General features: G+C 41.5%; 1 protein-coding gene across 4 annotated transcripts in view; it reads left to right on the top strand.

The window, feature by feature from the left end:
- The first annotated feature begins 8,259 nt into the window (after positions 1 to 8,259).
- The window catches only part of UBN2 (ubinuclein 2), a 90,981-nt gene continuing 78,198 nt past the window's right edge, over positions 8,260 to 21,042 (top strand). Inside the window, exons 1-2 of one of the 4 annotated variants that reach the window (XM_086688937.1) lie at positions 8,260 to 9,039; positions 15,152 to 15,244. In XM_086688937.1, the coding sequence (XP_086545063.1) occupies positions 8,569 to 9,039; positions 15,152 to 15,244 (564 nt within the window). In that variant the 5' untranslated portion in view covers positions 8,260 to 8,568. The remainder of the gene's footprint in view (positions 9,040 to 15,151; positions 15,245 to 21,042) is intronic. The other 3 variants (XM_086688921.1, XM_086688931.1, XM_086688915.1) reach the window with 3 other exon arrangements.

The following is a 21,042-nucleotide window of genomic DNA, read 5'->3' as shown; positions in this document are numbered from 1 at the left end:
GTCTCTCTCTGTCCCAAAAATAAATAAACGTTGAAAAAAAAAATTAGAAAACAGGAAATCATTACACTTTATAAGCATTAAAGCTGAATAAACATTCAGAATATCCATTAATACATACACTGTATACTGGGGTGCCTGGGTGGCTCAGTTGGTTGGGCGTCCGACTTCGGCTCAGGTCATGATCTCGCAGTCTGTGAGTTCAAGCCCCACGTCGGGCTCTGCGCTGACAGATCAGAGCCTGGACCCTGCTTCAGATTCTGTCTCTGTCTCTCTGTGCCCCTCCCCCGCTCTCACTGCGTGTCTCTCTGTCTCTCTCTCTCTCAAGAATAAAACAAAAACATTAAAAAAATTAAAAAATACATCCACTGTATAAACAAATTGTGGTATATTCATAACTGAAATGCTACACAAGAAAAAAGAATAAACTACTGGTAATATGCCACGGATGAATTTCGAAACCATCATGTTGATGGAAAGAAGCCAGGCGTAACACACACACACACACACACACACACACACACACATATGTACATACTGTGTTATTAAGTACATACTGTGTGATTCTGTGTAATGTTCAAGAACAGACAAAAGTAATATATGCTGGATAGAAATGTGAATGGGGCTTACTTTTGGGAGGATACTGAGCGGCAAAGGACACGAAGGACCTTTCTGGGGTGAAGGAGATCTTACCTATCTGGAGTGAGTACTAGGGTAAAGGGCTGTGTACACAAGGAAAAGCTCTGGGACGCCTGGGCTGCTCCACCGGTTAAGCGTCCAACTACTCTTGATTTTGGCTTGTGTCACGATCTCACAGTTCTTGAGTTCGAGCTCCGCGTGAAGAGCCAGCTTGGGATTTGCTCTCTGTCCTTCTCTCCCTGCCCCTCCCCCACTTGTGCTCGCTCTGTCTCAATGAATAAAATATTAAAAAAAAAACGTGCAAGTATGCATTTTCTTGTATGTTAAGAATTCCTAAATTAAAAAAAAAAAAAAAAGATGCAAATGTTTAGTTACCAGAGGCACAGCTAGACTGTCTCCAACCCATATAAACCTCTTCTGTTTCTACAACTGGCTGTGCAGTGTCTCTCCCCGGATCGCTTTTTAGTTTTGTGAATATACATCCAGAGATATTTTATGTATATATACATAATACATCGTTTCTCCCCGAAAGAACAGTGTTCTTCCTCTTTTTACACAAATGGTAGCATATTGAAGGTTGTTCCTCCTATTGCTTTTTTCACTTAAGAATAGACCTTAGTGATGAGATTTTTAGAAGATTGCATAAAATTCCATTATATGGATCGTGTCATCATAAGAGAAATGTACACGAAAATCACTTAAATAAATATCTCAGCTTGGCAAAGATCAAAAAGTTATATTGCCAAGGGTATTGGGAAATAGAAACCCTCATGCATTGCTAGTGGAATATAAACGGATACTTCCTATAGAGGGCAATTTATTAAATTCAAAGTGCACGTATTCTTTGATTCTACAGTTGAGTCAGGTTGAACAGACTACATTTGCGGAAAAGTTGTTTGTATTTCCTTTCCTGTGAACTATCTGTTCATATCTTTCTTCACTTTTCTATCTGGTTATTATTGTTGGTGCTCCTTGATCTGTGAGAGTTTTTTGTAGATTAGAGACAGTCACCCTTTGTGAAATGTGTTGCAAAATTGTTTCAATTTTGTCATTTGTTTTTGACTAGTCCTGCTTTTCTGTCATGTAGCAATTTATTTTAAATGGTTGAAATTATCAACCAGACTTGGAAAGGGCTTCCCCAGTGTGAGATTATTTTTTTTTATCTCAGTTGATTTCTTCTGAAGTTTTTATTTCAGATTTTACATTTAAAACTTTGAGTCAGTAGAAATGTAGCCTTTCATATGGCGTAAGATACAATTTTATTCCTGTGTGGACGGCTACCCAGCTGTCTTTAAAAAAAACAAACAAACATTTTTTTTACATTTATTTATTTTTGAGAGACAGAGAGAGACAGAGCATGGGTGGGGGAGGGGCAGAGATAGGAGACGCAGAATCCGAAGCAGGCTCCAGGCTCTGAGCTGTCAGCACAGAGCCCCACGCGGGGCTCGAACCCACAAACTGTGAGATCATGACCTGAGCAGAAGTCGGATGCTTAACCGGCTGAGCCACCCAGGTGCCCCTTTTAAATTTTTTTTTTTTTTTTTTACATCCAGTTGTCTTAATCTATTTATTGAATGATCCATTATTTCCTCACTGATTTGAAATTATTGTATATTCAACAAGAGAAAGACAGGAAATGGAAAATGCACAAGTGGAAAAGTGGAAAATGATTATAAACCGGCAATCTGCAGAAGAGAAAACTTAAAAGACCAACAGGTTCTCTGAAGCAATGCTCATCTCCCTTAGTCATCGGAGAAATGCAAGTTGGAATAGTAAGGACTGGCAAGAATTAAACTGGATTCGGTGGTGGTGGTGGTGGAGTGGAGGGCTGAAGTGATATGGGAACCCTTATCCACTTGTGCCACCATCCTGGAGAGCGCTCCCTCAATGCAAATGTGTGTCCTAGGGCTCAACGGTTCTCACCCGAGCATGCGTCCCCAAAACACATTTTCACACACATCCAAAGGGCATATGAATGAGTGTGTTCATAGTTGCACTGTGGTGGTGGTGGGGAGGCGGGAGATAATTCGAGGCTTCATCGCTAAGAAAATAGGCGAAACATGCTACTGCAGAGTACTCAAAAGTTATAGGCGCGCCTGGGTGGCTCAGTCGGTTAAGCGTCCAACTTCAGCTCAGGTCATGATCTCGTGGTTCATGGGTTCAAGCCCCGTGTTGGGCTCTGTGCTGACAGCTTGGCGCCTGGAGCCTGCTTCAGATTCGGGGTGTCCCTCTCTCTCTGCCCCTCCCCTGCTCGTGCTCTCTCTGTCAAAAAATTAGTATACATTTTTAAAAAAAGTTATAAACTGGTGTATCATTACACACAGCAACGTGGGTGGATCTTAAAAATATGATGTTGAGTGAAAAAGAAACAGAATGAGATATGTAACATAATAAACTTACTACTAAAAATATATGCATATAAAATCACATATTACGAAGTCACATACAAACAAAGAGTTAAACTTCATAATTTCTGTCATTGGAGATGAGGAATGATATTAAGGTGAAATGTCAGAGAGGGAGGGAAGGAGAGGTTGAGAAGGGTCTCGAATAGACCAATGATAGTAATGTGCCACAAACCAAGTAAGATTAATTCAACGTTGTCTGGATTGAAGAAAACAAAGCCTCGAGGTTACCAAAAATCTCCATTTTGTCAAGCCAGGGAATCATCTCCCTGCCCTCATCTTACTAGACTCGGTAGCCTTCAACAGCGAGTTGACTACCCACTTTCTTGAAATGCTTTTCTCCTTCTTTTAAAAATGTTTATTTATTATTTGAGAGAGAGAGAGAGAGTGAGCCGGGGAGGGGAAGAGAGAGAGAGAGAGAGGGAGAGAGAGAGAATCCCAAGCAGGCTCCACGCTGTCAGCACAGAGCCCGATGTGGGGTTTGATCTCATGAACCGTAAAATCACAACCTGAGCCGGAATCAGGAGTCCGACGCTTAACTGACTGAGCCACCCAGGGGCCCAGAAATGCTTTTCTTCTAAGATCATGTTACTTTTTTACTTAAAATTTTCCAATGGCTCTGGTTTCATTTATAATAAAATCCCAACTCCTTACACCGTTGTGTAAGCTGACTCTTAAATCCCTCTCAGATTTCTCTCTTACATCTCTCCCCACCTTGCTCACTGTGCTCTCAGCCAGTCTGACCTTTCTCCCAACCCACCAAGTTCACTCCCTTCATACACTTATACTTGCTTTTCTTCCTCTGTGATATTCTTCATTTGGATCTTCCCGAAACATTCTGGTCTTGATTCAAATGGGTGTTCCTCAGGCAGAACCAACACAGGAAGGATTACCGTAACATTGAACTATGGTCCATTCTACCTTTTGCTGTCGATTGTCACTGTTATTGCCAATTAAGGTATTTCCTATTGTTCAGCTCCAAAAGGCAACCATCTTACCTCATTCATTTTGGGGAAGGTGGGAGACAGGAACTTGGGGACAATCCTGCCGCTCTGCCTGTAGGATATACCACTAAATTTGAAGCACCAAAGAGTGGGGTTGGCGTGTCCCTTTTCTATAAGTACACTTCTCCACAGGTGCAAGAACACTACACCTTGGATTGAACTTTAATCCTCAACACGAGATTTGAGAGTTCGTAAAATTATTACATTGCTGTGCTAAAGATGTGGTGGACGGTAATTTTGCATGAAAAGGGTATGAGTAGCTTGATCTCACAGGATATTTTATATACAACAAAAACGTAACGCCTGATCTTATAGCATTACAGTTCAATAACACTAATATCTTAGATATCTTAGATAATCTAAAATCTTAGACAAAGGTATTCTAACTTTGCACTGAAGAGGAATTGAATTTGGGGCACCTGGGTGGCTCAGTCAGTTAAGCATCTGACTCTTGATTTCAGCTCAGGTCATGATCTCGCGGTTCTTGGGTTTGAGCCCCACGATGGGCTCTGTGCTGAAACTGCGGAGACTGCTTGGGATTCCTTATCTCCCTCTCTATCTCTGCCCTTCTGCTGTTTGAGTTCTCTCTCTCAAAAATAAATAAGCATTAAAAAAAAAAAAAGAGGAATTGACTTTGACCTCTTCCTGGCCTCCTCAAAGGCCCTTACTACTGAACAAGAGTATTTAGGATTTCCCAAATTCCCAAGGAAAAGCATCGGTACCCATGTTCTGCCCCTAAAACATCCCAAAAGTAAGAAAATTAAATTTTCCTCATCTATTCACGTTCTAATAAGGTGGTTGCTAAGGTGACTATCGGTTTCAAACCGGTGATCGCAACCAGTTAGAAGACTGTGAAATCAATTTTGAGGGTCACAGGCAGCATTTTAAAAAAATGAACTAGGCTACAGCAGCACTTAATTGAATTGAAAGTTCCAGTGGCCACACTAATCCTGGATTATTCAAGGCTGGAGTGCAGGAGGGGAAGCTGGTAGATAAACAGTTACCTCATTGGAATTCCTGGGTTAATTTATTGTACAGATAACAGTGTAGAGCCTAATTTTACCTATCACAGCCTGTGATTTATGCAGTGAAGTACAGGAGAAATTTTACTTGCTGATAGAAAAACCAGAATTTTCAATTGAGTGTCAATGAAGAACTTAAAGTCTGTTTTTGGAGCAAGGGGTGTCATCACGTAAGATAAGTGTGTGTGTGTGTGTGTGTGTGTGTGTGTGTGTGTGTGTGTTACATATCATGAATGTGTACTATTTATTAATCGAGTTGGTATCAGTTGTTCTCAAAGAAGTTTCTTTGTTATTAGAAGAAATAATAACGTGAGAAATATAGAGGCACCTGGGTGGCTCAGTCAGTTAAGCATCTGACCTTGGCTCAGGCGTGATCTCATGGTTGGTGAGCTCGAGCCCCACTTCGGGTGGGCCCCGCTTCTCTTTCTCTCTCTCTGCCCCTTGTGGGACTCTCTCTTTCCCTCTCTCTCTCTCTCTGCCCCTCGCTCACTTTCACCCTCTCTCTCTCAAAAAAAGAAAAAAAAAGTAAGAAAGAAAAATACAGAAATTGTGTTCAAGTTTATTTTTTAAATTTTTAAAAATTATTTATTTATTTATTTAAAAAGCTTATTTATTTGCTTTGAGAGTGAGCAAGAGCAGGAGAGGGGCAGAGAGAGAGAGAGAGGGAGAGAGAGAGAGGAGAGAGAGAATTCCAAGCAGGCTCAGTGCTCTTAGCACAGAGGCTGACACAGGGCTCAATCCAACGAATCCTGAGATCAAGACCCAAGCCAAAATCAGGAGTTGGAGGCTCAGTCGACGGAGACACCCAGGCGCCCCCATGTTCAAGTTTAGCTGTTAGATTTGGATGTGCAGTGAAACTATTGAGAAAAATATGTTATTCTAATAATCAGAAAACAGACTTTACATTTCAAAGAAGAAAAGATAATACATTTCCTGCAAAGAAAGCTTAATAATACCTTCAAAAGTAAAAGGACATTTGAAAATACAGCATGATCAACTTGTCAATAAGCCCCAAAAAGATGTTCTTAAGGAAAAGGGCATAAAGTTATTGGCACAATTATCAGTTGCTTCACAAATATTAATGAGGAACACAATCTTTGTGTTTAGCTGTGGCAAAAGAAAAATGGTTTAGTGCTAAGTGCTAAAAAGCTGCTTCATCCAGTATGTTGGTGCATATGTTTTTGGTGGCAAACAAGCTGATAAGTTCAAAGCTATACTTCCTGGAAATAACACAATATCAACTCAATTATCACAGAACCTTGAGAAGAATCAATGATTCTTATGCAGTAACAGTCCAACTAGATGAGAGTACTAATATTGCAAATTATATAATACTTTTATGCCAGATATGTGTAGCAAGACAATTTTATAGAGGAGTTATTGTCTGTATGGAGAAAAATATATTCACCACTAGGAAATAGCATTTAAGTCACTAAAAAAAAAACTATACAATTTATAATGGAATTGCAAGTGATGGGACAACAAATATAATCAGGAAACCATAAAGACATAAAAATTATTGAAAACTACTAAAAACAGAAGATAACTTGAAATAGTAAATGAAAACAAATGTATAGAAGATTCATTTGGTCTTCAAAACCTTAAATAATTTTATTAAAGTTGATGTCTATGAGGAGAATAAATTATTGGGGATTAGTATCTCATTTACACAGAAAAATGACTGCCATACATGAAATTAATCATGTTGGATTAAGATGAAAGAATTTACTGCAAAGAAAGTGGATTCACATTACTATTCACAATACCTATGTATATGAACTAAGAAATTCAGTTTTGACTCATTTGAAAAATAAAGTTACAGATCAGGCTCAATGGTATACGAGATGAACGTGCAGCATTACCCTCATGCATTGTGGACTGAAATAAACCTATGAACAGGCAAGGATGTCCACAGCATTAAATAAAATCTTCTGTGCTATTTATATTGATTGGTTTGTACATTGTATCATAAAACATTTATGCTGTATTAATTTTGTTCTTTATTTTACACCATAAGGTAAGTTCTGTGAAACCTGTATTTCAGCTATGTATCTGTGCGTATACTGGGTTTCAGTGTAGAATCTATTTCTCACTGGGAGTTGTGAGAAGTTAGAAAAACACTCAGTACGTTAGAAGTTGGAAGATTATGTTGGAAGAGTCACACGCCTGCAGAACGATTCAGCCCACAGACCGCCAGTTTGCTGTCTGAGCTAAGCTGTGGAGGCTACTGGATACGAGTTACCATACAACTTACTCTGTAGGAAAATACTGAGTGTCTAAGACGTCATACTGACTCAATGAACGTCGCGAATTCGTGGTAACATTGTTAATCCGGTTAATAGAAGGCGTGAATTCTCTTCAGGATTTGGAGGGGGGAGGGCCTCAAATTTGCTTTCTGGTTCGTGGATTAAAATGGACAGTAACTCTCATCCTTTTAAATCTGGATTCCAATTAGTTTATCACACGTGTGCCTACAAGGCGTTCCCAAACAAGGCTCCCCTCCACCCCGAAATGGGTCATTTAGCATTCCACTTGCAGAGAGTACGTTCTCTAAAATACCACCGAATCCTCCTGAGAAGTTTTCTATTAATTTCAACGGTTTAGGCTTTGTGGACGAGCCCAGAACTGTTCATTTACCCAACTGCAAAATGGTACTGCTCATTTTACGACCGTGCCACACACAATCCCCACCGTGGCCGGGCGACAGCAGTCGGTCGAGGAAAGGTAGGCCTGTGGGAGTCAGTGTTGCGCTCTGCGGAGGGAAGCCGCAGGGCGAGTCCGGCTGGAATTAGCCATTTCCTTTCTTCCCTTGGTATTTCGGGCAGCGGGGCGCTGGGCAGGCAGGCACCGCAGCTGGTCCTCGCGTCCCTCAACCCTTTCTCCGTATCCGCCTCGTGTAACCAGCTTGACAACCCCAACTCATTAGAGCCGAGTGCCGGAGGAATGGGCCGGACGGGACCCAGCGCCATGATTAGGTCAGTCCCAGGCGCATCCCGACGCTGGCTCTTTGCTGAGCCCCACGCGCGCCTCCGGTTTCCGGGTGCAAACGGGAAGCTAGGGAAACCCCAGACCCCTCCCTTTTAGGAAGGGCGCAGACGGCGTCTCCGTTTCCAAGGAAACCGGCCCTGCCACTACGTCACTTCCGCTGACCTGTCTGGACTCCAGACTGTTGGGAGGAAAAGAGGAAAACTGAGCCGCAGCCACGACGGTGGACGCGAGCGTCTCCTATCTGCGCATGCGCCCGCTCAGCGGCCTGCTTCTATTTATGTGGGGTATCCAACATGGCGGCTGCGGCGACCCTGGCGATGGCGGTGGAGCCCATCAGAACATAGTGGCTGGGAAGGGGGCACGGTCCGCACTCACGGTGGCGTCGGCAGAGACGACTGAGGGTGGTGGAGGGAAGAAAAGCGACGGAAAGCAAAAGGAAGGGCGGGCAGGCAAACAACTCGGCGTAGAACCGAGCGCCGGCTCGAGCGAAGGCACAGGGCCAGAACAGTGGGGATGGCGGAGCCACGCAGAGTAGCGTTTATTAGCCTGTCACCGGTGAGGCGGCGCGAGGCCGACTACCCGGGGGCCGAACGCGAGCCCGAGTACCCTCGCGAGCCCCCCCGGCTGGAGCCGCAGCCATACCGCGAGCCGGCCCGGGCGGAGCAGCCGGCCCCGCGGGAGGCTGCCCCCCGGTCGGACGTGCAGCCCCCGCCGCGGGAGAAGCCGCTCCCCCAGCGCGAGGTCAGCCGCGCCGAGCCGCCCATGTCGCTGCAGCGCGAGCCCCCGCGGCCCGAGCCGCCGCCGCCGCCGCTCCCTCAGCTGCACTTGCAGCCGCCCCCGCCGCGGGAGACGGCTTCCCGGGCCGAGCCGCAGCAGAGGCCGCCGAGGGAGACGGTGCGCCTGGAGCTGGTGCTCAAGGATCCCACCGACGAGAGCTGCGTGGAGTTCAGTTACCCGGAGCTGCTGCTGTGCGGAGAACAACGGGTACAGAAGATTCCTCCCTCACCCCCCAGACCCTGGGAGTCTCAGGACGCGTCCGCCTCTCCCAGTGGTTGGCACCTTCCGACGCCCACTTTGCGCGTCTCGGGTCGCCTGGGAGGGTGGGCTGGCGGGGGCAGGGGCCGAGAGGGTGGACGAGTGGTCGGTGCTGCTTTCCCCTGCTCCCCAGGGTTGGCCAAGTCTCCCACCCGGCTCCGCCGACCCCCCCCTCCCTCGCCTGCTCCGAATGCCGCTCGGAGCCGGTTTTCCTCTGCAGCTTTCGGGACCTCAGAATTTATGTTCCTTTCTGCTCCCCATGCAAAATCTGGGAGCTCTGCAAGTTACGTGGTTGGGTTTTCCTTGTGGAGCTCCAGCAGTCAGTCATTCCAGTAGAAAGGAAGAGAAAACCTTGGGGGACACGCCCCCCGGTCGGAAGCCCAGAGATAGTGTAACCCCTCGACATCGGCCTCTTCACTCTTATGTTTGGCTCTGAGGTGTGCTTGCGAACGTTGGGTATTTCTCTTAATTGAAGGGGATTTGAAAGTAATCTGAAAAATTTCAGACTAAGGATTCCGCTCTAGGAATGAAGAAGTGGGTTATTTGGTTACTTATTTTCCTCTCTCATGTTGCTATTGGTAAACCTATTTAGCTTTGTTTTCTGTATAGTTTGTTCTTAGTGTAATTGAATGGGAAGGTGTCTTTGGCGCCTACCATCATACTTTTATTTGAGTGTTTATCATTAGTTTATAGGTCCGCGTTGGAGGATGGTGTATTGGCCATGGTGATTTTTGGAGAACAATGAAAAACATCTTAGCTTTGAATTTTTAGAAACTGTTGAAAATCCATAGGTATGCCTTTGATGGAACTGGTGAACAACGAAGATAGGAGAGAGGTTTGTTGCTAATTGTAATCTTTATTGTAGGTTTTGGTGATCTTTAGAAGTAAACTAGAAAGGGAAATGATAGAGTAAAAGCAGTAAGAACAATTTCCTCTGTCGTTTAGAGATTATGCTCTTTATTAGGTTTCAGTACAGATCTAATGGACTCAAGAAGTCATTTGTTTTGTTTTTGTTCTCAACTATCTTTATAGTTGAGATGAATGACTCTTTAGTTTAAAAATATATTAATGTCACTTGATTTTGTTTATTTTAAGGCCAATGAATCTTTTGATCATTATTTGTAAATATTGTTGTGTGGTCAAATCACTTTATTATTATTTTTTTCATGTTTATTTTTGAGAGAGAAAGAGAAACAGAGCATGAGCAGGGGAAGAAGGGGCAGAGAGAGGGAGACACAGAATCTGAAGAAGGCTCCAGGCTCTGAGCTGTCAGCACAGAGCCCAATACGGGGCTTGAACTCATGAGCCACGAGATCATGACCTGAGCTGAAGTCAGACGCTTAACTGACTGAGCCACACAGGTGCCCCTAGGTCAAATCATTTTAAATGTTTGCAACCTAAATGAATTGGCAAGGGTAGAGATCATATTGGCCATGTCCACATAACATTTTATCCTTCAGACTCACTTTAGTACCCCTCCTTTTTATAAATTTGATGTTTCTTTTTTCCAAAATAATTTTGAAAATACTGGATTGGAGCATTTTTCAAGTAAATTGTATTTGATCTTCTCATCTAAGTAAGTTTGCTGTTTGACTCCCTCATCTACTTCATACATTACAGATGAAAAGCATCATATTTGGGTAAAAATACATTATAGTAGCTAATATTTACTGAATTCTTCCTATGTGCGTGCTAGACACAGGTCCGAGTAAGGTGTATGGCTTATGGAATCAGTCCAGCAGAGCTCCTTGAGGTAGGAACCATTGTCCCCACTTTGCAAATGAGGACGCAAATGCAAAGTGCTTGTATGTAATTTTGTTAGTATTTCTTTCCATACTAGTACCACTTGTTAATAAAACAAAACTTCTTAAAATTGTATAGTTTAAAAAAATTTAGAGGATCCTGCCAAAATGAACTAAAATGAGAGTTATAGTAGAAATAGGGATTTGTTCTGATCCTCTTAATGCTATGATATTCATTCCATGATAAAGTAATAGTAGATATTTATCTTTTAATTACGACCAAAAAAAGTTAATTTTGACCCCCTACCTTGTTTGTTAACCTGATAATATCAGAACTACTAGTTTCATGTAATCGGAGAAAGATGAATAATTCAGTTTAGTTTTTCTGTTTATGCTCTCAATTTTGGGATATATTGGTCACTTTTTCTTGTATATTCAGCCATGTATCATTTGTTGTATTCTGAACAAAAAAACCCCCATGGTTTATACAATGCACCTTTGCAACCAAGATTTGCCAGATTTACCTATGATAACTCCCAATAACATATTTAAAAATTTTTTTTTTCAACGTTTATTTATTTTTGGGACAGAGAGAGACAGAGCATGAACGGGGGAGGGGCAGAGAGAGAGGGAGACACAGAATCGGAAACAGGCTCCAGGCTCTGAGCCATCAGCCCAGAGCCTGACGCGGGGCTCGAACTCATGGACCGCGAGATCGTGACCTGGTTGAAGTCGGACGCTTAACCGACTGCGCCACCCAGGCGCCCCATTTTTAAAGGAATTGTAGGAAACATTTCTTTAAATGAGGTTGTCATATTTCCATGAAAGGAAATCACAGCAATAGAAACCAACAAAAAAAGCAAAATGAAACCAACAGAATTGATCTGCAAAGCAGTGATTCCCAAATTTGGTTTTTCTTCCCTCAGGGAGAGTCCAGTTATTTTTAAGGATGTTATAATCTTTTCAAAATAGTTTTAATGTTGAGTTTTTGTAATTGAAAAACTTACTGTGTAGCAGAGTTTGAGTAGAAAGGCAAGGAAAAGACATTGTGTAAAATTAAAAGAAAAAAGATTCTAAATTTTGAAATAGCCATCTATCACTGAATAAGATTTTAGTTAATAGGTGTAGGTATAAATCTGTGTTGCATGTGGATACCATCTTTATCGGGATACATTTAAATCATTCCCCTTCATAGATACAAAATGAATAGTAAAACCCTGATTAACCGAATGCAAACAGAATTGTTGCATATTATTTTTTGTTAATGAGGCAAAGCGCAGTTAAATGAGTGTATGTTGGCAAAATATGAAAAACAAAATCCCTTCTTGTTAGGTTATAAGGACACAGGTTAGCTAAACCCTTACCTTGTTATCTCTGTGGACTGCTAAGCCCTGATTGAGGTGGTTCGGGATGATGACTGAGGCATGACAATTGTCTCTGTCCTCAGAGATTAATGTGTTCACCATTTCTGGCTAAAGGGAAATAGTACAGTTTAGATATAAGTTCTGGCAGTAATTGCTATGCAAGTAATTTTTGTTTAACTTTTAGTAAACCAGGGAATCAGTTAACTAGAGCATCCATTTGTGAATGTGATTAATTGAACATTTAGTATAAAAAGAAAAAGAGGGGTGTCTGGGTGGCTAGTTGGTCAAGCGTCCGACTCTTGATTTCTGGTTGGGTCATGATCTCACGGTTGGTGGGGTTCGAGCCCCACATTGGGTCAGTGCTGACAGGTGGAGCCTGCTTGGGTGTCTCTCTCTCTCCCTCTCCCTCTCCCTCCTTCCCCCTCTGGCTCCCTCCCTCCCCCTCCCTCCCTCTCCCCCCCTTTCTGCCCCACCCCCACCCCATGCTCGCTGGCTCTCTCTCTCTCTCTCTCTCTCTCCCTCTCCCTCTCTCCCTCCCCCTCCCTCCCTCCCTCCCTCCCTCTCTCTCTCTCCCTCTCTCAAAATGGATAAAATAAACTTAAAAAAGGAAAAAAATGATTATGGTCTTAATATGGTTATACTTTTACAGAATTCTATGGTATCCCATTGTCATAGTGCATATTTTCGGTAACGTGAAAGATCCGAAAATGGTGTTAATGAGTTAACATCAAAGGACAAAATTATTATAATGTTTATGCCTGTGGGTAGCTCATAATTTTGATATTTACTGATTTTCAAATCTTTTTTTCCATCGGAAAACCATAAAGCTTACTTAGAGCCTTGATTGTGGGTAGGGGTTGATTTCTTAGCTGTGAAAGGAGAGTGAGTCAGTTTTCTTAAATTTATTTTTACAGACTGTCAAGAGTAAGAGATTTATTTTTGATGTCTCTATGAAGTCTACACAAAATCTTATAAAATGGCACATAAGGTGATTCTTATTAAAAATATATGTCCGTGTGTTTATATTTCACATATAAAACGGGTCAGACCAACAGGAAGACCTAGTGTTTAGACTTCACAGTGACTTGAAGCATAAGTTCATAATGGCAGTCATGGTGGTTGCTCTCTGTCCTTAGGCTCAGGTTAGGGCTGTATCCTGGACATGCTTCATATTTCTTATTTCATTATCAGTCTCTTCCTGCTGGTTTAATTATTCCTTTCAGGTCATATGTATTTTTTCCACAGGTGACTCCTACTGGGATAAAGGATTCTGTAAATATATTACTTATTGCAGTAGATAATTTTACAAGTTGATTCTAAGATTACTTCTTTAAGCTTTAAGAGCATCCTTTTATTCTTATACCCTAGGTCTGATGAATTGTTTTGTATGAATTCTGTTCATATTTTTCTGTCATGTTTTTAGACTGATCAAACCTCAGCCTTTATACCCAGGATGAAATATCTCTGTTCCAAAGTGTGCAGACCTTTGTCCCTGCTGAATTTTTTTCTTCAGATTCAGCTGAATCTGTATCCAATATTTCAATTGTAATATACTTTATCTTTAATTCCTGAAAATACTACCTCAGTAAAAATACCTAGCCTTCCTTTTTTAAAAAATTAACTTTCTAGTCAGTTGTTCATAATTGGGTACAAGTAGAATTTTGACGCATATGCAGCTCCTTGTTTCCCCTTTTTTGGGCTAAAAAACTATGTATATATGAAATGTGCCTGTTAAAATAGTAAACCTGAGTAAAGGATGTGATTTATGTTTTTGTTTGTTTCGGTAAATGGATGGCAAATGTGGGATCCGAGCTGTTTGTGTGGTTTTTTAAAAACCATGTATTGGGGCGCCTGGGTGGTGCAGTCGGTTAAGCGTCCGACTTCAGCCAGGTCACAATCTCGCGGTCCGTGAGTTCGAGCCCCGCGTCGGGCTCTGGGCTGATGGCTCAGAGCCTGGAGCCTGTTTCCGATTCTGTGTCTCCCTCTCTCTCTGCCCCTCCCCCGTTCATGCTCTGTCTCTCTCTGTCCCAAAAATAAATAAACGTTGAAAAAAAACAAAAAAACAAAAAAACCATGTATTATAATAAACTTTGATTCTTCCCTGCTAGAAGGAGGCCATGGTAATGTAATCTATTTGCAGCTACTTCACTTTTCTAGCTTTGTTTGCAAGTAGTATGTATTCCCTGAATGACTATCCATTGATAACAAGTAGGTGATGGGGCACCTGGGTGGCTCAGTTGGTGGAGCGTCGGACTTCGGCTCAGGTCATGATCTCGCGGTTCGTGGGTTCGAGCCCCACGTCGGGCTCTGTGCTGACAGCTCAGAGCCTGGAGCCTGCTTTGGATTCTGTGTCTCCCCCTCTCTCTGCCCCTCCCCATGCTCCCGCTCTGTCTGTCTCTCTCAAAAATAAATAAACGTTAAAAAAAAATTAAACAAACAAAAGTAGGTGACGTAGGTAGAGGTGTTGATGCCCGGCCTCAGCAGAAGGCTATAGCAGCTACAGATACTCTAGTGACAGCTCAGGGCAGATGAATCAGCGGTGACATTGATGAATAACCAGGTGATCCTTTGAGAAGCATTTCCTGACCAAAGCAGTTATCTTTGTTGGGAAGGTCTCAAACTAGAGTTATAAGTGGGATTTTTGTTTTTATCTAATTTTCTTGGGGGATTTTTGGCCTTTTTATTTTGGACATGGTGGCCATAGATCATTCTGTAGGAGGAGACAAGTTGAATTGTTGAGCTGTTCACCGAAAAACTTGAGAATGTGTAAGAATCCATTAAAACTGCAAGTGTTATTTTGCTACAGATGAACATTTCTTTCTGGTTTCTTTTAATGCTTCTAACTCATTTGTTAATATTTGGAAATTTTGACTCTCATTAAATTTAAGGATGTGTTTGCCTCTGGTTGAAGCAGTACTAATACTTTTATTTCTTTTCCCATTTTCTTTGAATCAGAAGAAGCCCATTCACACAGAAGACCCATTTAATGACGAGCAGCAAGAGAGGCAAGAAGTGGAAATGTTGGCTAAGAAGTTTGAAATGAAATATGTGAGTATAATATACTCTTCACTAGGTCAGTTTACCCTGTTGGCCTTTTTTCCTCCTGTGACTGGTTGGGAGGGCTTATAATACCCACTGCAAACCTTATTTTGCCCTTATAAATTGCACTCCTTATAGAGTCCAGGTACCTTGTTTAACTTATATCTTCTCCCATCCTTATAATAACACCACATACTAAGTAATACTGAGTGCGTTTTACACATGAAGAAACTGAGGCTCTGAGCTCAAGATCACACAGTGGCAGGAACTAAGCTACATATCCATCCATGTGTGTCTAGCTCTGATCCTTTGTCTTTCCACTGCCATTGAGAAGACCACTTTAATTCCCTTGGGGTAGTAGGTCTCAAGTTTTCATGCCTCTTTAGACTTTAAGAGAATGAATGTGTGTACTTCTAGGCCCTGGGGATCAGAATCAGTCAGAAGCAGCATGAAATTTCTTTGAAAGTCTCTTGTTTACCTTAAACATTCATGTACATTTTAAATTCTGTGCCATGAATAGATTGGTATTGGTTTTAATGTAAAAATAAATTCTAATGACCTGATTGTGAAGTTGCTTAACATTTTCCTCAAGTTTTCTAGTAACTGGGTTTGTAGGAAAGCCCTCTCCCCTCCTCACTCCTGATGTTTATCCTATGACTTGACTTCATGGCACTTTGCTAAAACATAACCCATGAAAAGCAAGACCCCTTTCGGGTTCCCCTGTAAGCACTGAAAATTGTCTCACAGAGATAGGAGGTCAGGTGGTGCTAGCCCTGTCATTCATGTTATCCAGATTCAACTAGGATCTTGGTTGACACTAGTTGGCTCCTTGTGCTAATGAAGAATGTATTTGGGGTGAGGGAAAAGTATGAGAATGCTTTGGGATGTGGATCAGGTTGTAGGCCGTACTTTGCCACCTACAAATTGTCCTTTGGTGAGATTATTTAACCTTTGTGGGCCACAGTTTTCTTTTTTTGAAGACTCTTTGAAGCTCCTTCTGGCTTTATATTCTGTAATTATATAATAATTTGGGGATGGACTGGTGGGCGTTTTGATGGAAAGAATAGCAAAAGATGTTATGTAAACTGTAGTGTTTAATTAAAATACGGTGTTCTCATTATATATTCTGATGTACTATGGCTTGATTTTTATTTTTAAGTAATCTCTGTACCCAAAGTGGGACTTGAATTCATGACCCTGAGATCAAGAGTCCCATGGTTTACTGACTGAGCCAGCCAGGTGCCCCAACGATTTTTTTTTTTTTTTTTTTTTTCTGTGAGAGAGAGTGCTAGCACAGGAGAGGGGCATAGGGGGAGAGAGAGACAGAGAGAGAGAATGGGAGAATGAATGAATCCTAAGCAGGCTCCCTGCTGGGCTTGATCCCACCTTCCTGGGATCATGACCTGAACCAAAATCAGGAGTCAGATGCTCTACTGATGAGCCACCCAGGCACCCCCTATGGCTTTTGTATGCAAGTTGATACATTGGTTAAATTTAATGTTTTAACCAGACAATATATTTACATGGTTCAGAACTCAAAAAGTATAGAGTGAAAAATCTTTCATTCTTTTGTTCACCCACATAATCTCACCTCCCAGAGGCGCATAATGTTTTGGGGGGTCCTTCTGTTCTTTGTTTTTTTCATTTACTCTAACTTGGAGATTTTTTCATATCAATACAAAGAGAACTTTCTTCTCTCTCTCTCTCTCCCTCTCTTTTAGGGTTGCGTGGTATTCCATTGTATGGACATATCACAGTTTATTTAACCAGTCCCCAAATGATTTAAATTGTTTCCAAAAATTTGCTGTTGTAAATAGTGCTACAGTAAATTACTTAGTCGTGTGGTATTTCACAGAGTTGCAAGTTTATCTGTTGGGCAGATTCCTAGAAGTGGAATTTTTAGGTCGAAAGATATATGCATTTATTTATTTAGTTTGGGTATATATTAACCAAATTACCGGTTACTAAGTTACCAGTTTCCATTCCTCTACTACTACATTGGAGTGCCTATTTTTTCCATAGGTTATAGAACTAAGAATTAGAATTGCCCTTTGCAAATGGAAGAATTCCTAGCATATGATCCTATAAGTATTGTGACTCAGGGTATGATGTACTGCTTCAGAGTTAGCATTAAATCTTATAGGGGAGCCCTTGGATAGTACTTGCCATGGAAAAACCAATATTCTGAAGAAGGTGGTTGATGTGTAAAATCAAGTTCCAAATAACTGGGTTATATCCAGGTGCTGTAATTATGCAGGGATAAAATATTACTCTTGTTATAATTCAAATTAATAGGCTATATTTCTTCTCTAGATTTTTATTGTGGCTACTTTCTTATTTCCTTTCTTTAAATTTTTTTTTTCTTTTTTAGTTTATTTATTTATTTTGAGAGAGAGAGAGCACAAGCAGGGGAGGGGCAGAGAGAGGGAGAGACAGAATCCCAAGCAGGATCTACACCATCAGCGCAGAGCCCAGTGCGGGGCTCGAACCCACAAACTGCGAGATCATGACCTGGGCTGAGATCAAGAGTTGGATGCTTAACCAACTGCACCACCTAGGCACCCCTCGTATTTCCTTTCTAAGTAGAGATTTAAAATGTCCTACCCTATGAGGCCTTTATGTGCCATGAGTATTACGGGTATTAAATATGTATGTTTTAACAAATTATTTGGACCCTTTTAATTAAGAAAATCATCAGGTTGAAAGTGATGGGAGAAGATACTTTATCCACCTCTAGGCCCCAGGCTGTCACAAAAGATCACTTCTAAACAGCAAAGATTTGGGGCACCTGGGAGGTTCAGTCGGTTAAGCGTCTGATTTTGGCTCAGTTCATTATCTCATGGCTGTGGGTTTGAGCCCTGAGTTGGACTCTGTGCTGACAGCTCAGAGCCTGGAGCCTGCTTTGGATTCCATGTCTCCCTCTTTCTCTGCCCCTGCCCTGCTCATGTTCTGTCTCTCTCAAAAATAAGATAAACATTAACAAAAAATTTAAAAAAATAAACAGCAAAGATTTTTTTGGTGTTGAGAGGTAGCAAATTGGGATGTCTGTATGTATATTTATATTTATGCATATGTTATATTTCAAGTAAAAAGCCTTAAATAGTATATGTAAAATATTGCAAAATGTTAACCCACCAAGGTTACATTTCCTTTTGTTTTTTAATTTCCTTAAAAAAACTTTTTTGGTGATAAAACGAGGACTTAATTTGGAGGTTTATAAAACATGAAACTAGCTACCTTCTAACTTTTGTTTCCTTCATATAATTTAGATGTCCTTGTCATTATTTCTGAAAATCACTTAAGGTTACTTCTTGCTCTCTGCTTTTTAGAACGAGAGATGCACTTTTTTTGTTAAATTTTGTGTATAAATGATAAAGTACTTGAGGATTTACGTTGGACATACAAAGGGGCATGATAGTTGCTTTCTCTTGGAGAAACTTTCAGAATAATTGGGAAGACAAGACATAGACACACAAATCGAGTACCAAGCCGTGCCTGTGGAAGTGAATGACTCTGGGGATCTGAAAGTGAGCAGAAAGGCCAGTTCCACTCTTGAAACTGGAAGGAATTTTGGAGACCTTGGTGCAGAGTCATTGAATGGATTCTTCCAGTCTCCTGTCAAACCACATTTGTCTGTAATCCCTGGAATAGCTTTTCTGCCCATCATAGGATATCGAGTGGATAAGAAGTGGAAGGAGCACAGGATTGTGAGTTAGCACAGCTGGATTCTCATCCTATCTTTACCATGTTAACTAGCTGACCTTAGTGAAGCCTCTTGGCTTTTTTATGCTTTGGTATCTGTCAGGGGAAAACAAGATCTGTCTAGCCAACTTTATATTTATAGCACAGGGGTTTTGTCAGCGTCAGATGAAAAAATAGATTTTTAATGTTGCAAATATTTAAAGTGCTATCTAAATAGGAAATACTATTTAAACATGTCACTCTCGTGGAGAACTGCTCCGTCTTATTGCACATGTCATAAATTCTTTTTGATATAAACGTGTATGGGATTTTTAACCTCTATTATTTGACTGCCCCACTGATTTTGATCTTTTAGCTTAGGCATTCTGTTCCAAATGGCCTTTATCTTTGGTCATTCTCCAAACGGTCAATCACCATTTACAGACAGTTAGTTATTACAGTCTTCGTAAAGACCACAACAAAGCATTTGGAACCCTTTAAGCAAATCATTGGGCAAAAGCGACCTGGGAGGAGATATGTTGTACGGTGCTAGGCTCTCACAAAAGGTCACTCTTAATCACTGAAGATCTTTATTGACTGTAGTTTACTGTCCAATAGTTCCTTTAGTATCCTGTAGCAAATTCAGATGCCCACTGATCCAGCAGCGAAGCAGGCCAGGTGAACAGTAAAGGTGGGGGGTTGTCTGAAATAGGGGACAGCTCCTGTCAGCTGCAGCCCTTCTTACTTTGCGGGGACTTGGGCTTAGGGTTGTCACATCTTTACATTTCTCAAAAGAAGGCTGAAGTCTGGATTTTCCTCTAATATTTCTTAAATATTGGCTTCTAGTTAAAACACCTGCTAGACTAAACAATACATCTGTGGGCCGTATCCAGCTCTCAGGCCCTAGTTGGAGACTTGGTATACTTGCTTCACTCTTTTTTTCTAATTTATTTAACTTATCAGTCCACGTACTTTCACATTTGCCCCTTGTCTTCTGTGAGCTGGGTGGTTGGTGGTACAGGTGGGAGGGCCTGCCATTTCCGTTGTGGAGGAGAATGCATTTGTAGGAAGTTTCAGAGAACGGAGCAAGTTAAACTCAGTTGGGGGTTTCCATGATACGGGGGAATAATAAGATGCATTGAGTGGTGGCTGGCTCTATAAGCAACGTTAGTGACAAATTGAGTGGTGTGGTGGAGGGCTGAGGCAAGTTTTTGGGCTTCTTGTGGTCTGGAGTATGTGTGTGTGGCGGTTCCTTGTGCTGGAAAGGAGCTGTGTGAAGTGGAGCTGGCTGCCACTTGAGGGAAAAGGACGGAGAAGGTGGAGTTCAGGATGTGTCCTTTGTCTTGCAGCAGTTGCTTGGGGGAAGGGATGGAGACAATTTTAGTAGTTGAAAAGCAGTAACAGAAATTATAGGACTTATAAAATTGTAGACCGAGTACCCTGTATCAAATGCTTTGTTTTTTCCCTCTATTCTGTCCTGTTTTTAATTGCCTGTGTCCTGTTACCTTTTAGGTAATGTAACAATGAATGTTCAGCATTAATTGCTACATGTTTTCTTGGGAAAAGAGGAATGTAACTGTTCAGTGCTTAATTTTACTTAGAGCAGACTAAATTGGTTGTTGTATATAAATCTTATTAAATAGCTAAGTCCAACCTTTGATACTTCTCCATAGGTTCCAAATTTTTCTTGTTGGTTACTATAGGAAGAAAGCAGGATACAATTGAAAGAGGTTTGTGTTCCTTTCCTCATTCTCAATTTTAAGGCTCCAAATGTTTAGGCTAAATGTCCTAGTTTCCTGAATATCCTGAATTTCCAACTCAGTTTTTAGATGGTTTCTAGATTGTGTATGCTTTTTCTGAGGCTGTATACACTCTACATCAGTGAATGAGGTTCGCTTTGATGGGTATAGACTTGTTCTCTGAGCCTTCGAGGGCATAGGAAAACCTGTGGTGGTTGGAAGATTTCTTTTAGTGGTTTTTCTCACTGTTACCCTAGCCATCTTGAAAGATCATGGTATCCTAGAATTGGATATAAATTCAATAATCTAAATGGAAGTGCTTAGCATAATATCTGGTGCCTTGCAGGGGCTCAGCTGCTCAGCTCTTTGAATCTGAATGACTCTCTG

Source organism: Puma concolor, chromosome A2 (assembly GCF_028749965.1).
Source record: "Puma concolor isolate L17-30 chromosome A2, mPumCon1.1.hap2, whole genome shotgun sequence".
Classification (NCBI taxonomy): Eukaryota; Metazoa; Chordata; class Mammalia; order Carnivora; family Felidae; genus Puma; species Puma concolor.
Note: the sequence above shows the minus strand (reverse complement) of the source record. Positions and strands in the feature narration are given on the sequence as shown.